The sequence below is a fragment of the Marmota marmota genome, unplaced genomic scaffold, assembly GCF_001458135.2.
Source record: "Marmota marmota marmota unplaced genomic scaffold, marMar, whole genome shotgun sequence".
Lineage (NCBI taxonomy): Eukaryota > Metazoa > Chordata > Mammalia > Rodentia > Sciuridae > Marmota > Marmota marmota.
Genome location: NW_026000026.1, coordinates 72,631,141 through 72,648,042, shown reverse-complemented (window position 1 = coordinate 72,648,042; position 16,902 = coordinate 72,631,141). Strand labels below are relative to the sequence as shown.

At 37.3% G+C, this 16,902-nt stretch overlaps 1 protein-coding gene across 1 annotated transcript; it reads left to right on the top strand.

Moving 5' to 3' along the window:
• The first annotated feature begins 50 nt into the window (after nucleotides 1–50).
• Taf7 (TATA-box binding protein associated factor 7) lies at nucleotides 51–2,305 on the top strand. The gene is made up of 2 exons (XM_015485299.2): nucleotides 51–305; nucleotides 714–2,305. The coding sequence occupies exon 2, from the start codon at nucleotides 784–786 to the stop codon at nucleotides 1,831–1,833; it is 1,050 nt and encodes a 349-aa protein (XP_015340785.1). The 5' UTR covers nucleotides 51–305; nucleotides 714–783; the 3' UTR covers nucleotides 1,834–2,305.
• The last annotated feature ends 14,597 nt before the right edge of the window (nucleotides 2,306–16,902 follow it).

Genomic DNA, 16,902 nt, shown 5'->3' with positions numbered 1-16,902 from the left:
CCGCCCGGAGCCGTGACGTAGCGCTTCCTTCTCAGCCGCTGGGAACCGGGGGTTGCTGAAGTGCTGAGCGTTTGGCTCAGAGCAGCGGCTTTAGGCGAGATTTTGCTCAGCTTGTTAGAGCTCCTTTCACCATTAATCTGTAGCGTATCACTTTGCCAAGCAGCAGGAAGAACAAAGAGATCGAAAAGGAGACGCTTGGCTCCCGGAGGCTTTGCTGCTCAGAGCCGCTGGCGCTTTGCTCCCGTCTGCTTCCTCTTTCGCTTGGCTCCGGGCAGAGAAGCTGAATGTGTAATCAGCAGTGGATTGTAAGTACCGGAGGCGAAGAAAGCTCACTGCGCCCCGCTTTTTGAATATTTTTTTATTCCGGGAGAGTTTGTGGATTGGGATTGTTTGCTGGGCCTTGCTTTCTGTGCTGAAAATCCACTCCGCGGGAGCCGCCATTTGCTTTCTGCTTGCTGTCTTGCTTGCTCTGTCTGCTTTGTCCGGCAGCGGCATCTAGAGGTTGGAACTTGGCATTGCATCTAATAGACTTAAGAACTTTGTGAATAAGCCAAAGTGTCAATAACATCCCGCGCTCTTATCACCTTAGAGAGAAGACTTGTGGCTTATTAAGTCAACTTAGAAGCTTACTTGCTATTCTGCTTAGCTGCTTTTCTACTTAGAACTCTTGTAATTAAAGATTTCAGTTCATAACACACTGATCTTTTTAACAGTTGCAGTAGCTGGAACTTTTTAGTGCAACAAGTGTTTATTAGAGGAGAAGTGAGCCACAAAGAAGTAAAGATGAGTAAGAGCAAAGATGACGCTCCTCATGAACTAGAGAGCCAGTTTATCTTACGCCTACCTCCAGAATATGCCTCTACAGTGAGGAGAGCAGTACAGTCTGGCCATGTCAACCTCAAGGACAGACTGACAATTGAGTTACACCCCGATGGCCGTCATGGAATTGTTAGAGTGGACCGGGTTCCATTGGCCTCAAAATTGGTAGATCTGCCATGTGTTATGGAAAGCTTGAAAACCATTGACAAGAAAACCTTTTACAAGACAGCCGATATCTGTCAGATGCTTGTATCCACAGTTGATGGTGACCTGTATCCTCCTGTGGAAGAACCAGTTGCTACTACTGATCCCAAAGCAAACAAGAAAAAAGATAAGGACAAAGAGAAAAAGTTTGTCTGGAACCATGGAATTACTCTGCCACTGAAAAATGTCAGAAAGAGAAGGTTCCGGAAGACAGCAAAGAAGAAGTATATTGAATCTCCAGATGTGGAAAAAGAAGTGAAGCGGTTGCTGAGTACAGATGCTGAAGCTGTCAGTACTCGTTGGGAAATAATTGCTGAAGATGAAACAAAAGAGACAGAAAATCAAGGCCTTGATATCTCATCTCCAGGAATGTCTGGCCATAGACAGGGCCATGACTCATTGGAACATGATGAGCTTCGAGAGATATTCAATGATCTCAGCAGCAGCAGTGAAGATGAAGATGAGACACAACATCAAGATGAAGAAGATATAAACATCATTGACACTGAAGAAGATCTGGAGAGACAGCTACAGGATAAGCTAAATGAATCAGATGAACAACATCAAGAAAATGAAGGAACCAATCAACTGGTTATGGGAATTCAGAAACAGATTGATAATATGAAAGGCAAGCTCCAAGAGACCCAGGACAGAGCAAAACGACAAGAGGATCTCATCATGAAAGTGGAAAACCTGGCTCTCAAGAACAGGTTCCAGGCTGTGTTAGATGAACTCAAACAAAAGGAAGACCGAGAAAAGGAGCAGCTTAGTTCTTTGCAAGAAGAATTAGAATCACTTTTAGAGAAGTGATGAAGAGTATTGATACTTAATTTCAGTCCTGAGACTGGAAGGTCTTGGTTTCATCATTTGGATATTAAGACTTTTCAGTACTTCCCATTCCCTCTAATGTTAGAAGTTATGTTGAATTATCTCAGAAGTTTTTTTTTAAGAGCTACTTTGCTATGTGTTTATTCTTTAGGAAGTAAGATTGCATAGACAGTTGCTTTTGGAAAGTCATAAAATCAGTGATTTGAACAATTTAGCTTTAATCATAGTTTCATTTGCAGGACTTGCTCCTGTTTATTTTACAGAAGCTGTTATTTTCTCTTTTGCTATCTGAGATCAATAGGAAGAAATTGATCTGTTGGCAGCTATTTACATATGTTTTTCATACATTACCTATTTTCTTAGCTTCTTAAAGCAATTCCCCACATGAAGGGATGCAAGTCATTTTCATAAAATTGTTTCTAATAGTAAATAAAAGCAACTAATTTTCATGTTATAATGTATCTTGTTCTTTTATGGGTGGTGGGAATCAAGGTGGGTTCTTGGAGGAGTTTAAGGACTGAAGAATGTGATCCTATTTTGCAGGTAAAGAAGCAGTTCTGTTGGGTTTTCAGAAAAAGGAATGTTGTAGGGGCAAAGAAATTGGAAACACCATCTACTTTATAAGGTTCCAATACACCTGTTACATATGGAGATGGGGAACATAGGTAAATAGCCTTCCTAAACTATCCTAATTTTTATAGATGAAGGATTGTTTCTGCCCTTTTCAAAAAGCACTAACCTTAAACTTATCTCCATATAATACTGGAAACAAAGCAATGACAGTCTAATGAACAATTCCATTGTTGGGGACTAAGATTCTATTCCTAATTCTTTTCAATTTAATTCCTTCTATTATTTAATATGATAACTAAAGGGATCCTTGTTGTTTCATCAAAATTGCCCACAAAGAAGTAAGTACAGTGGTCTGGTAATCAAATTTTCTTAATTTTCATATTCACTTAAATTTTCCAATCTCAAAAGCCTCTTCTTCAGAGCTACATTGGAAAAAAATCAGTGATAAAATGTGGAATTGTTACATTTCTGACAGATTGGTATATAAAAAGCCTTAGTGGATGTGTTGAAGTAAGTATGTTTAGGCTCATTTAAATTTTCTGTTTGTCAGGAACCATTAGTGATGAGGTGTTTTTAAAAATAATTTAACCAGGGAAGGGAATATAGCTCAGTTAGTAGAGTGTTTGCCTCACATGCATGCACAAGGCCCTGTGCTTGATCTCCAGAACTACAAAAAAAAAAAAAAAAAAAAAAAAAAAACAGACTTCAAGTCTACAATCATAATTGCTGATATTTGGAACTTTCACAGGGGTAATTTTTCTCACAGCTGATCATTTTGTTTTACCAAATTTTTTTTCACAAGTTTAAGACTTCAATATAGAATGGATGCTTAAATAAGATTTCCTTCAATATTTAGGTTTTGGAATTTTTTCTTGTTTGAAAATAATAAAAAGCAGGTTTTCTTAATATGCTACTGTGGAAGGAGACAAATTCCAATTTTAGTACATCTAGGTAATTTGCTACTATTTAATAAGATAACATAGGAAACCTTACTACCTTACTTGGCTTTCCAGTGGATCTTTTATCAGATAATTATCAAGATCTCAAGAAAGTTCCTATGACTCAGTGACAGATGAGTTTCATCAAAATTGAAAAGATGCTGGTTACATTAACAGAATAGCCTATTGATCTCACTGTTCAGTTATTAACTGCTGATTCTCAAATCCACATTTCTAAGCCTGATCTCTTCTGAGCTTCAGATTTAGTATATTCAGCTGTTTACTGGAATCACATGAAAGTATCACTCAGGTACTGCAACTCTACATTTTCAAAACAGAACTCATCTTTTCCTGACAACTTGCCCTTCTTGTATTTCAGTGAAAATAAATGCCACTACCATCCACCCCAACTGTTGAATCTAGAAATTTGGGCTATAAGGTTTGACTTCTGCCTTTCCCTCACTATTTATAAAGAGCATTCAGGCATTCAATCACACTGCTATTGTCTTATTTCAATCCATTTTGTCTCTTGCCTAGTAAATGACAATAGCTTCCTGTGTGTGTGTATAAACATTTTACCATCTGCTTTTTTTTTTTCCCCCTAGTACTAGGGATTGAACCCAGGACCTCACATGTTAGGCAGGCACTCAATTATGAAGCTATGTCTCATCCCCAGCTTTTTAAATTTTTGAGTCAGAATCTTGCTGATGCCCAGGCTGGCCTCCAACTGATGAGCTTCCTGTCTCAGCCTCCTGAGGAGCTGGGATTGCAGGCTTACACTATTGCACATCCTTGGCCCCAAATGATCTTTCTAACATTTAATCATGTCACTTCCATGTCTGAAATCTTGGGTGGTACATCTTTGCTCTCAGGTTAAAGTTTTATGTCTCTTAAGAAAATGTGTAAGATTATGAATTTTCCACTTACCTCTTCAGCCTAAGTTCACCACATGCCTTTACTATACTGTTAATCCATTCTGCACCTATTTACATTTTTTCAAGGAGTTTTTACTCTTCCTTACCTAGGCCTGAGTGCCTTTTAACAAGGTGGTTCACTCTACCTGGAAGACTCTGAGTCTCAACTATCACATACAGCAAGTTTTTCTTGACCTCATATCTAGTGTAAGTGACTCTTGTGGCTTTGCCTGTACTCTGTGCTTCCCACTTTTAGTCATTGTACAACACTGGATATGGATGTGGATGTTTCTCACATTTAGTAACTATAATCCCATGCGTACCCCAGTATGCACTTTTCATAGTAAAATATAAATTACCTGTTGCTCATATCCCCCAATACTGTATATATTCACTGAGAGACATGTTTTAATTTTTTAAATCTTTGTGTCAATAATTCTTTTATTTTTATTGGTTCTTAATTAGACATGGCAGTAGAATCCATTTTGATAAAATTATACAAGCATGAAATATATCTTATTCTAATTAGGATCCTTTGTGGGTTGGCATGGTGGTGGAATTCACATAGGTATGTTCATACGTGTACATAGGAAAATTGTTAGATTTAAAACATTTTCTTTCTAGTTTTATAGTATGCCTTTATTGTATTTGTTTATTTACTTATTTTTGTGGCACTGGGGATTGAACTCAGGGCCTTGTGCATGTGAGGCAAACACTGTACCAACTGAGCTATATCCCCAGTCCCTTGTTTTTTTTTTTTTTTTTTAAATGTGGTGCTAAGGATTGAACCCAGTTCCTTACACATGCTAGGCGAGCACTCTGTCACTGAGCTACAACCCCAGCCCAAAACTGTTTTTGGATTTATTCTACTCTTTTCTATTCCTCTCCCTTCCTTTCATTTCCCTTTAATCTACTGAATTTCTTCCCCTCTCCCCTTTATTGTGGTTTAGTTTCCACATATCAGTGAAAACATTTGACTTTTGGTTTTTTGCTTATTTCACTTAGCATGATAGTCTCCAGATACATCCATTTTACTAGCATATGGCAAAATCATTCTTTTTTAAGAAATGCTTTATTTTCTCTGAAGTATCCTATTAGTCACAGTTAACTTACTAAAGTATAATACAGAGATTAAAATCTTAAGGTTAAGAGATGTAGTACCTAAGGGCCGGGGTTATGGCTCGGTGGTAGAGTGTTCGCTTAGCATATGTGAGGCTTTGGGTTCAAAAATACCACATAAAAATGAACAGATAAAATAAAGGTATTGTGTCAACTACAACTAAAAAAAATATATTTTTTAAAAAGAGATGTAGTACCTACATATTATTATCCCAGCTCAGTGATCTATTAGTTGTGGATCTTGGGCAACTTAATCTATTTGTCTCAATTTTCTTATGTCTAAAATGGAGATGATAATATTATCTACCTCATAGGGCTGTAGGGTCACTGACTGTTAATCATATAGAGGACTTACTTAATACCAGGAATATGTTAAGTGAACAATAAAGTAATGCCTGGAATATAGTAAGTGAACTTACTTAAACTTTATTGTCTATTCATTATGGGATGATCCATAACAGGTATTTAATAATTATTTGAGTTAAAGAGTGACTTAAACAGTTGAAGAAACAACTATTTATATATGGTTGATTGATTTCAAATTTAGGTAATTTTCTAAATAAGCTTATAAATTACTATAGCAGAAATGAAGTTTCCTTCAAATATATCTGTAGTATAAATACATTGGCTCAACTTACTACCATAACTATATCGTTTATTTGGTTTATTTTGAACAGCTTTGCATTAGCATTTAAATAAAAATCCTCCATAATGAGTAATTATCTGTTATAAAAACTTCAAAAGAGAATGACTTAATTGAAGACTGGGAACCAAGTAAATATTGAGTTACTGTAAGAGACTAACTTTTCTCACAAATTACTTGGCTTAATCAGTATGGTATACAGTAGAACTACAGTTTTCAGTATTCCTGTGTTTATGAACAGATGTTTTGAAGAACATTTTTTTAAAATTACTCTTTTAAAATACTAAAATGAGACTCTTAAAATTTTAAATAATAGATTCCATTAAAAATATCTGTAACATTCTTCTCATATCAACTTTCTAAGATAAACTACTCTTTAACATTTTGATATGTATTATTCCATCCCTTTATTTCATGTATACAATTAATTGCATATATATACTTTTGTGATGCAAACATATTGTGATAAGTATTATTCTGCAACTTAATATGTTATATATTCTTATCAACATATATAATTCTCTTTTTCACAATATAGTTTTTCTTACTGTTATCCACTCCCTATTGATAGTTATTTAAGTCATTTATTTTTTAGTTTGTTAATGCACAGAATGCTGCAATAAATATTCATTCATATGTATGCCTCCAGTAAGAATTCTAAGTGGAAACATGGACTAAGTGGAAACATGCACTGCATAGCAACCACAATGGGCTTCTATGTTTCATATTCCAACCCCTTTCCTGCCAGAGTTTTAGCATTTAGAGTTCCTTTTATTGAAACAGTCTCCAGATAGTTTGATGGATAACTTTCTGCCATTGGCCTCAGCTCAAACCTTACTTTTTCTGTTAACTTTATCTGACCACTCAATTTAATTGCTAGAAGTATGTGATTTGGATGTTTCATCTTGTTGAGGGTGATAGTATTCACTAAAAAGTGGGAAACTACTTTGCCATTGTTTTCTGGTGGGTATGCTCTGGAAGATATTCAGGGGAAAGTGCTTTCAATAGCTTAAGATTCCCTACTGCCTTGAGTAATGTTATAGCATATGCTGAGATCTATTCTTCCCAGGCTCAGCTATTTAGTCAAATGTTTATCATGGAACTTGATCTCTATTATTTGTATAACTATGTATGACAATTCAATGGAGGTACAGACTGTTTTCCTAATAATAATGCCCTCATACTGATCATTGACCTTGGCTATTGGGACATAGTTCCAATGTAACATTTTTCTTCAATATAGATTTGCTTAATTTAACTGGGACATATTGTCATTTGCATTTACCTGTAATTATGGGTATATGGTCTCCTTTTGATCTGAAAGTTTCACTGTTTGAACTCTGGAGATCACAAGAAGATGGTGAATGTATTGCTCGTCCTTTTCGAAATTGTTCTGTAAAATAAGTTGTATGGTGTTCTATTTAGGTTTTGAACAATTACTCAAAAATTAAAAGGCCTTGCCTTTTCTTACCATATATCACTTTATAACTAGCAATGCATTTGAAGCATATGACCCCACTCTCTAACCTTCAAATTAAATATATTCTACTTTAAGAGACATGTCCTGAGAGTGCTATTCTGAACTTCTTCATTTTTATTCACAAGAAAGACTTGTTTCATTACAGGTGCACATAGGATCCCAGAAAGAATGCTCAGCAGAATAAGACCACTGCAGGGTCAGTATCAACTCAGCCATTTTCATTTTTTTTTCTTTCACATTTCCTAACATCTCTGCTTCAGTTTCTTTTTCCTGTTGTAGCTTGTGTCTTAGCTCCCATAATTATCAGGTGTAGGATATTTATTTTAAAACTCCTATTCTTTTCCTTTCCCAGGATATGAGCAATATCTCTATAGTGTTACTCTTGAAGGAGAACCAAAGGGGAAACATTAGATGTCTCTCTCTCCTCAGTATATAAACAACTAAATTCAGAGCACAAAGTAAGGTACTAATTTGAGAGAAGAACAAAACCAAGGACTGGGAGATTCAACACACTGGTAGAATGCTTGCTCAGCATTTACAAGGTCCTGGGTTTAACCTGGTTTAATCTCCAGTACTACAAAAGAAAAAAGAGAGGTGGGGGAAAACAGTCCAGTATTAACTTGGAATATATACACTTTTGCAATCTATTATTCTACCATGTACATGCTCTTCTCTTGCATATTTCCTGTTCTTCATATATTTGTTCACTTGGGCCCTGTGCATGTCTCATTCTTCTTTATAATATATTATCTTAACAAGGTTTTTCCTAAGCATCTAAGAAACCATTCCTAACCAGAAAAAAATAACTTGTCATGAATGTTCTTAAAATCAGAATCATATATTTTTGGTAGAGAGGGTAACATTTCCTGGATTTACTTCAGTTTCCCACATTGCTTCCCCTGAATGCCTATTCTCCTTATTCAGTTGAAGCCTGAATCCTAATACCGTGTTTTCCACTGGTCTCTCTGATCAAGAATACACAGATGCTCCAAGTAATACCAATATTAAATATTACATCTTGAACTGAAGAGCTGAAAGCTCCTTCTCATGGAGATTTTTCTTTTCCCACATTCTATCCAGTCTTCTCTTAGATCTATTTGTTTCCTTTTAATTCTTCATAGGTACTGTGATTGCTAGTCTCCAAGATGGCTTCTATTGAGTCTTGCCTCCTTGTATTAAGGTCCTTGTGTAATCCCCTAGATTTAATATCAATGTCCTGAGTATCCAGTAAGATTTAGGAAGAGTGATATCTAACTTGCAAGGCTAGGTCATGAACATGTGACTTTTGTCTCACTGTCTTAATGATCACTCATTCCAGGGGATATCAACCATAATGTCATGGGGATACTCAAGTGGCCCTATAGAGAGGCCTCAGTGGTGACTGAGGTCTTCTTGCTAACCTCTAGGATTTTCCAGTCATGTAAGTGAGCCATCTTATAATCAGATTTGGTCAAGCCTTTAGATGGCTTCAACCCCATTTTACATCTTGACTGGAACCTCATGAAAGAACCCCAACTCAGAAATACCTACCTAATATCTCACACCTTGGTATAAGTTTCAATGATCTAAAATTAACATACTATAGGGATGCAACCACATCAATATTTATGGCAGCACAATTCACTGTAGTCAAGCCATGCAACAAACGTAGGTGCCCATTAACAGATGAATAAAGAAAATGTGACATATATACTCAACAATAAAGAAGAATGAAATTATGGCATTTGTCAGCAAGTAAATGAAATTGGAGACTATCATGCTAAGTGAAATAAGGCAGACCCAGAAAGTCAAAGGTTGAATGTTTTCTTTGTTTTGTGAAAACTAATCCAAAATAAGGAGAAAAAAGGGGGAAAGAAGGAAAGAAAAGGTGTGGGAGAATTTCATCAAAATGGAGACAGATCAGAAAAGGAAAGGGATTGATGGGCAGGGAGGAGGGACAAGAAAAGGGAAGAATAGTGGAAGAATCTAACCTAACTTTCTCATGTACATATATGAATAAACCACAGAGAATCACACCTTGATATATATTTGCAAGGCACTAATTTTAAAAAGAATATTAAGTAAATAGCAGAAAAATCAGTAAAAGGAAGGGAACAGAGGAAAGAGAAGGGGAGGGGTAGAAGGGGACTGAATTAGAGTAAATTATATTCCATGCTGTTATAATTACATAAAAATAAATCCTAATACTAGGTACAACTAAAAATAACTAATAAAAAAGAGAAATACCTAGCTAAACATTGAACCTTTGACTTTCTGGGTCTGCCTTATTTCACTTAGCATGATAGTCTCCAATTTCATTCACTTACTGACAAATGCCATAATTTCATTCTTCTTTATTGCTGAGTATATATATATATGTCACATTTTCTTTATTCATCTGAATTTCCAACCCACAGAAACTGTGAGTTCTAAATGGTTATTATTTTATATCACTTCATTTTTTGAGTAATTTCTTATTTGGTAGGAGATAACTGACAGATATTTTGCTGCTTAGAAGTGGGATGAAGTATAAGAGTGGTCTGAAATCAAATCTCCCATTCAAGAGAAACTGCTCTGGAATTTTGGACCCACAGGAACTATGTGATATAAATGTTTATTGTTTTTTAATGCCATTAAGTTTGGGGGTGATTAATTATATGTAAATACATAAGTATTACATGTATGTAAAGTTTATTAAAAATAAGCTAAGTTAAATAGAAAAAGTAGGTGAAATGGATGGATAAATGAAAGGACTTCAGTTTTTCAGGTCAAGATGTAATATTTGATATTGGTATCACTTGGAGCATCTGTGTGTTCTTGATCAGAGAGACACAGTGGAAAAAATGGTGTTTAGAGACTTTCTTATGTTTATTATAGACATGATAATGATCTCCCTTTATTTTAAGGCATACTGCTAGCAGCCAAAAATATTTCTAAATTACTCAGTGAATATATAGTTGTTTATTTCATCAGGCATTTGTATTTTTTTTTTTTACTTTTATTCTTCAGGAGGCTTTAAAGGGAAATTTTCTGCTACTTTTTGGTACTTATTACAATAATTCAGAGGCTAACTCAGTGCCTTGAATGTAGTCAGTACTTAATAACTATTTAGATGTTTTGTATGTTTTTTATGGTTTAAATACATGGTCAATCAAAAATGAGGTTACCTGCATCAATCCCCCATAGTTCTTCTTTTTTAGCAAAGCAATGCATTTTCTTTTTTCTCAAAACCATATCCCCATTATTGGATTGGCATTGGGGACAAGGACCAAGATTTTAGTAACACAAGGACAAAGAGAACAGGATATGAAATAACAGCAAATGAGAGATGTAAACACATTTTCACAATGCCAAAACAGAGAGAAAAAAGTTAAATGAATTCAGACATCAGAGAAGTTGCACTACAGAAAAATCCATTTTATATAGTACCTGTGAGAGACAATATATTTTCAAGCAGAAGATTCCAGGGAAGTTTTGAAGGTGTGAGGCCAGAAACATGAGATTCAATGAAGTTTATGCTCAGAGCTGAGGAGATCCAAGATCCCTATTTACCCCCCATCCCACAGAGGATGAAAATTTTATTTTCTGAAAAAAATTGAATCAAGGAAAGCCTAAAATCAGGAAACACAGGCACACATAAAGACGGGTGCACAAGCATCTGAGAAAGGAATAAAGTAAAAGTCTATATGGTTACTGCAGGGATATTATCCTTCTTCCCTTGTTATTAAACTAATATCTACATTGCTGAAAGCTTTGTCTTTTTCCCTAATGCCAGTTCAAAAACAAGGACAGTTTTGAGAAAAAGGAAAAAGAAGGTTTATTGCTTTGCAAGTAAAGGAGAAAATAGGGGACTCCTATCCCAGAGGTTGTGATTCTGCCCATCAGCAGGAATAGGAGGTTTTAAAGAGATGATTCAAAGGCTACATTCCACATGTTCTCTGCTGGGGTTGTAATTCACTTGTTAATTTGGGAGATAGTCATTTCTGAGATCTTCTGGTACCATCCCCAAAGTCTGGAGTACTTCATTTCTATGGTGGGTGTGTACTCAAGGACAGAATTCTGTCTAGGATGGGGAAGAATGGTAACCCTGTTTCCCCTGAGATGAGAGGAAGGGAAATAACATGTCCATTTAAAAATTCAGTTGCAGTGGCAGAGCAGCAAGGGCTACATTCAAAGCATAAAGTGGACCAATGTTACATTTTCCCATGTCAATTTCTACATTCCATCTCTATGGAAAAATGGGTGATGACATCTCCAAACTGCTTCTTGATGAAAGGGGGTGAAGTTGGGGATAGTAACTCAAAGTCCTTATTCTCCATCAAGTGAGGGGTTGATAGTCAAGGGCATTCAGCATCAGAGTAATCCAGAGGTCCACAGTGGCAGATGGGCGGTGACTGGACAAGTCATACATAGAGCAGGGATCCTGATAACAACAAACAAGACAGCAAAGCATTACTTTTTCATAAGCTTTAGCACAAAAGTAATTAGTATTTCAGCCAGTCTCTGAAAACCATGAAGATAGTAACTCATAATCATATCAGTGAAAAACAGTCAACTTTATAAATATAGAAAGTTAAGAAGATTTGTAAGTTTATGAGATCAGGCTCAAATTAACTCAGGATAAACTTGTGACTCTAGAATCCTTTTTGATCATCATTATGAGGCACTCTCACACAAGAACCCTTCCTTTATAGCCTCCAGCTATACCTTTGGTAGGACTGACACAAGTGTTCATCTTAAGTTTCACTTAAATAAACCATTGTTTTTCCCTTTAAATATTCGTGTAGGACTATGCTAAGGCTATACTTTCCTGCCAGGTGTTTAAGACCAAGTTGGTCAAAACTGACCTTGTTTCTATCTACTATTTAAGAGTCAGCTGAGATTCCTCAGAGATCACTCTTGGGGACATGTGTGAAACTTCTTGGCTCCTTTAGCTCTCCTCTACCAGTGGTGCCACCTGCCAGTATGGGTCAGTATCTGGTTGACCATAGGTGGCTTCTCTTGGAAGCAACATTTTCATCTCCAATGACCCTCTTCTTTGCAGAATGTGCACTGACTGGCTTCCTGTTCTCTAAGGTCCTCTCAGTCTTCCTGATCAGCAGATGAGTAGATCATCAGAGTTGCAGGGCCCAGAGAGGGGTCTCATCATTCTCTAGGTCCTGGCTGATCTTAGAGAACAAGGGTCAAAATGTTGGCTGCTTTTTCCTTGGCTCTTTTACTTCCTTGCCTTTGGTCTCCAAGTTTTTGGTTTTAAACACCTAGCAAGCCAGTTTCACCAGTCTTGAAGAGGGAATAACAGGTTATAACTTCAATATCCATAATTTTATAGTTACTCCTTTCATTTAATTGGGATTAGTATTAGTACTGGAAGTCAGCATTATATACTATCTATTTTGTAGGTGATGGCTTATTATCTCAAATTAACTCAGGTTGTGTTTTGCTTTTGAAACAGTATATCTGCAAAATACTAACAGGCAACAACAGTTATAAAATTTATAACTGTTGTGTAATAGCTATGAACCAAGAAAAATTACTTTTATAATCTTGAACTTTTACTTAGTTATGCATTATATTCCCTGTTTAAGATCACAGTAATCTTTACAACAAAAATCAATCTTTTGAACACAAATTTAAATGCACTAAAGTCTAGTCTATTTTGGAGCCATTCTAACATGGAATAAGGTGGAAGACAGAGCCTTATCTCAGGTAAGGTGGGGCTTTTCACAAATAACACAATACAACATTGCATTTCAAAATGAATCAAACAAAGGCTAAGAGAGCTTTTAACTTCCCTTTTGTGGAAAAGGTAGCAGAATATTTTCATGTTTTACAATGTCACCTTTAAACAAATCAGGTTCTTATTATCTTTGAAAATGCATTTAAATTCCAATTCCAGTGTGAAGAGTGACATAACATTGTATATAACTTACAACAGGTTACTTCATACAGCTATAAAACATCAACTGATATGAATAAATACAATTTTTAAAATTTTATACAAATCTGAGAATTTTGCTACACATAATTTTAGCTTAGAGAACATCAGCTTGGCAAAATGTTCTCCCCTAAGCTTTACATGTAACTAAGTTTAACTTTTTTTTAATACTTTTTTTAGTTATACATGGACACAATACCTTTATTTTGTTTATTTATTTTTATGTGGTGCTGAGGATTGAACCCAGGGTTTCTCACATGCGAGGCAAGCGCTCTACCACAGGAGCCACAACCCCAGCCCCTAAGTTTAACTTTTAAAGTACAATTTAGAATTCAGAGTGTATGGTAACAAATCACAGGTCTGCATGGGTTAGCAGGACTAAAGCAAAAATCAAAGGATAGCCTTTTAAACCTCTTATACATTTATGAAACAACTTTAATGATCAGAAATTGACTTACTCTAAGTAAACAGATATAAGACAGGTCTTCAAATGACAGTGTGCCCCTTCTATGTCACATACAATGTATAAAAGAGGCCACTTATTGGTTATCTTGCTGATAAACTTACATAACTTGATAGATAGGAGCAGATCCATGTTTCAGACTTTGCTTCATATGAGTACATTAAAGATCAAATAATTTTAATTGACTGCTAATTATAGCTAACTTAATCACAAACACAAACTTTTGAGATTTACCTTCCACAAACCTTTTAGGACTTACTTATTCACAACTTTACACCTTTAGTTTTTTTCTGTTATCTGGGACTTTAGCACAAGAATATTGCTTTACCAGACAAAATACTTTCTCATCCAGACACATTTCTTGTAACTTCTGATTTCCATACTAAAATGTATTTCCATATCTATAACTATCTTTTACGTTTTCTAGTTTTGGATCCTTTCTTAAATTCATATTCTCAAATAGTCCTTATGAATGTTATCTGTGCATGTAATTTACACAGCAAATTTCATTCCAGGAGAGAGATCAGACAATCTGGCATATTCAAAAATTCCCAGGTTGCATTTATGGGGTTGGAGCACAGGATATTTTTGAGACTGACCTGTCTGCCTCACCATTATCATGATGCCATCAATTTTAAGTGAGTCTCCTCACCCTCTGTCAATTGTACCCAGAGGCTTCTTTTGGGCCTTTCTCTTATACTAGGCATATTGATATGCAATGGAGGAGGTCCTTTTCATTTTTTTCTTTAGGATTCCTTTAAGACCCCTTTGCAGAGGCTAACTACAAAATACAGGTTGGCCTTTTTTTTCCTTTTCTGTGTGCAGTTATTTATTTATTTTGCCAATCTCCTCAGGCATATTAGTTTGATGGAATACTATTATAGCAAGAATGGCTTTTCCCCAGTAATGGATATCCCCTGGCCAAATGAGGTGTCCTGTCAGATCTTAAAAGGGGAGACTATTCCTGTGCCCAGCTCATAAACTGTGCTAGAATCTACTGCCACATCTTTGTGGTCATTAGCCTCCACCCACCAGGGGCAAAAGGGGCTGGAAGGCAGAGCAGAGGCCAGGTTCTCTTTGGCCATTTTTCTACAGCCCAGGCAGATTTCCAGAATTTTTTTCCAGTTTAGGCCTGGTGTCCTTGACCCACAATGAGATTATCTACAGCTGCCTGAGGCCAGACTGAGAAATGGTGCTGGGAGAGCCAGCACTGGGTTTAAAATATTAAATCTTTTCAACCCTTTCTTCTGGTATCCTGCTATCCTAGCACACCAGAAGCAGTGCCTTTTGGCACCTTCAACTTCATTCCTGATGGTTCAGACCCCTTATCATGCAACTGCATGCATGCCTATACATACAGAATCTCTTTCATATACTTGACCCTTGACAGACAAAATCAACTTTAAGATTGTATAATAATCTCAGGTCCCATCTAGGGTGCCAAATTTGTTGCTGAAAGCTGGTTTCTTGTCCCTGATGCCAATCCAATAACCAGAACACATATTTGAGAAAAAGGAAAAAGAAGGTTTATTGCTTTGCTAGCCAAGGAGAAACACAGGGGACTCCTGTCCCAAAGACTGTGAAACTGCCCATCAGGAGGAAAAAGGGGCTTTTAAAGAGGTGATTCAGAGCTACATTCCATGTATTCTCTGTTGTAGTTGTAATTCACTTGTTAATTTGGGAGATAATCATTTCTGAGATCTTCTGGTATCATTACCAACTCTGGATTAGTTCATTCCTATGGTGGGTGTACACTCCAGGACAGATAAATCTGCCTAGAATGGGGAAGGAAGGTAATGTGTTTCCCCTGAGATTAGGGGGGTTGGAAGGAGAAGAAAAAGAAACATGTCCACTTTAAAAATCAGTTGCAGTGGCAGAGCAGCAAGGGCTATATTTGAAGCATAAAGTGGAGCACTGTTACATCTAGGAATATAGTCTACCCACCCCAATTCTCCTCCTGCGCCACACGGTCAGAGTTGGAAGATTATCACTGAAGAAACATGGTCCCAGAGAAAAGAACTCCAAATACTGACATTTGGGCATTCTCCAAAGAAAAAGCCAGGTTACCATTTTTGTTTGTTAGACTACTGACAGGGTCTCACTGAGTATCTCAGCGCCTCACCATTGCCAAGGCTGCCTTTGAACTGATCCTCCTGCCTCAGCCTCCCCAGTCGCTGGGATTACAGGCGTGCACCACCGCGCCAGGTCACCATTTACTACAATGAAAACTATCTGTTGACAAATTGTCCTTGGGCCATTTGGTGCCTCACTTTAAATCATAATTGATAGCCATGGATAATCACACGAGGAAATCTTTCTAAACAAAAGAGAATCATTTTCACAAACCTTATGCCCCTTAGATTTTGTTTTTATCTCCAAAGTATTGCATCTGCTGAACACAGATTTCCATCCCAGCCTCTCTCCCTCCCACTAGAGTGAAGTGCTGGGAGCAGCTGACTGTGGGTTTTCCAATAAAAACAGCCACTTATTTTCATATAGTAACCAGGAGCCCCAAATAGTTGGTCTTTACTGTAAAACTTTTTCTTAAAATTGCATCTCTAATTTTTTCCCCCTGTGTGTAGTAAGAAAGTCTGGGGAGTCTGGCTAAAGAGGAAAGTGTTTGTGTGTGTGTGTGTGTGTGTGTGTGTGTGTGTGTGTAGGTTGCTGAGGTTTGAACCCAGGCCCCTGTGCAAATTCAGCACGTGCTCTTCCCGGAGCTTCATACCAGCCCTGGGAAAGCTTTTATGCGCAGCTTCCCCCCCCCCCCCCCGCACTGCGCAGGCGGGTGCCTGCTAGGGCCCCGCCTCCTGCCTGTGCGCTCGCGAGCAGCGCGAGGCCACCGGCCAGGGGTTACTTGCGAGGTTTAGCGGCCTACCCCCTACGCTGTGTGAGAGCCGGTGGCCGGCGGCGGAGCCACCCCAGGTCCTGGGCGCAGGCGGATGTGGGCCCCGGGTCCTGTGTTCCAGAGAGTTGCCTTCCACCAAGACCCGCAGTTGAGTGCGCAAAC

Coding starts and splice junctions, on each gene's coding strand:
- Taf7 (XM_015485299.2), top strand. CDS start 784: ATGAGTAAGAGCAAAGATGACGCTCCTCATGAACTAGAGAGCCAGTTT.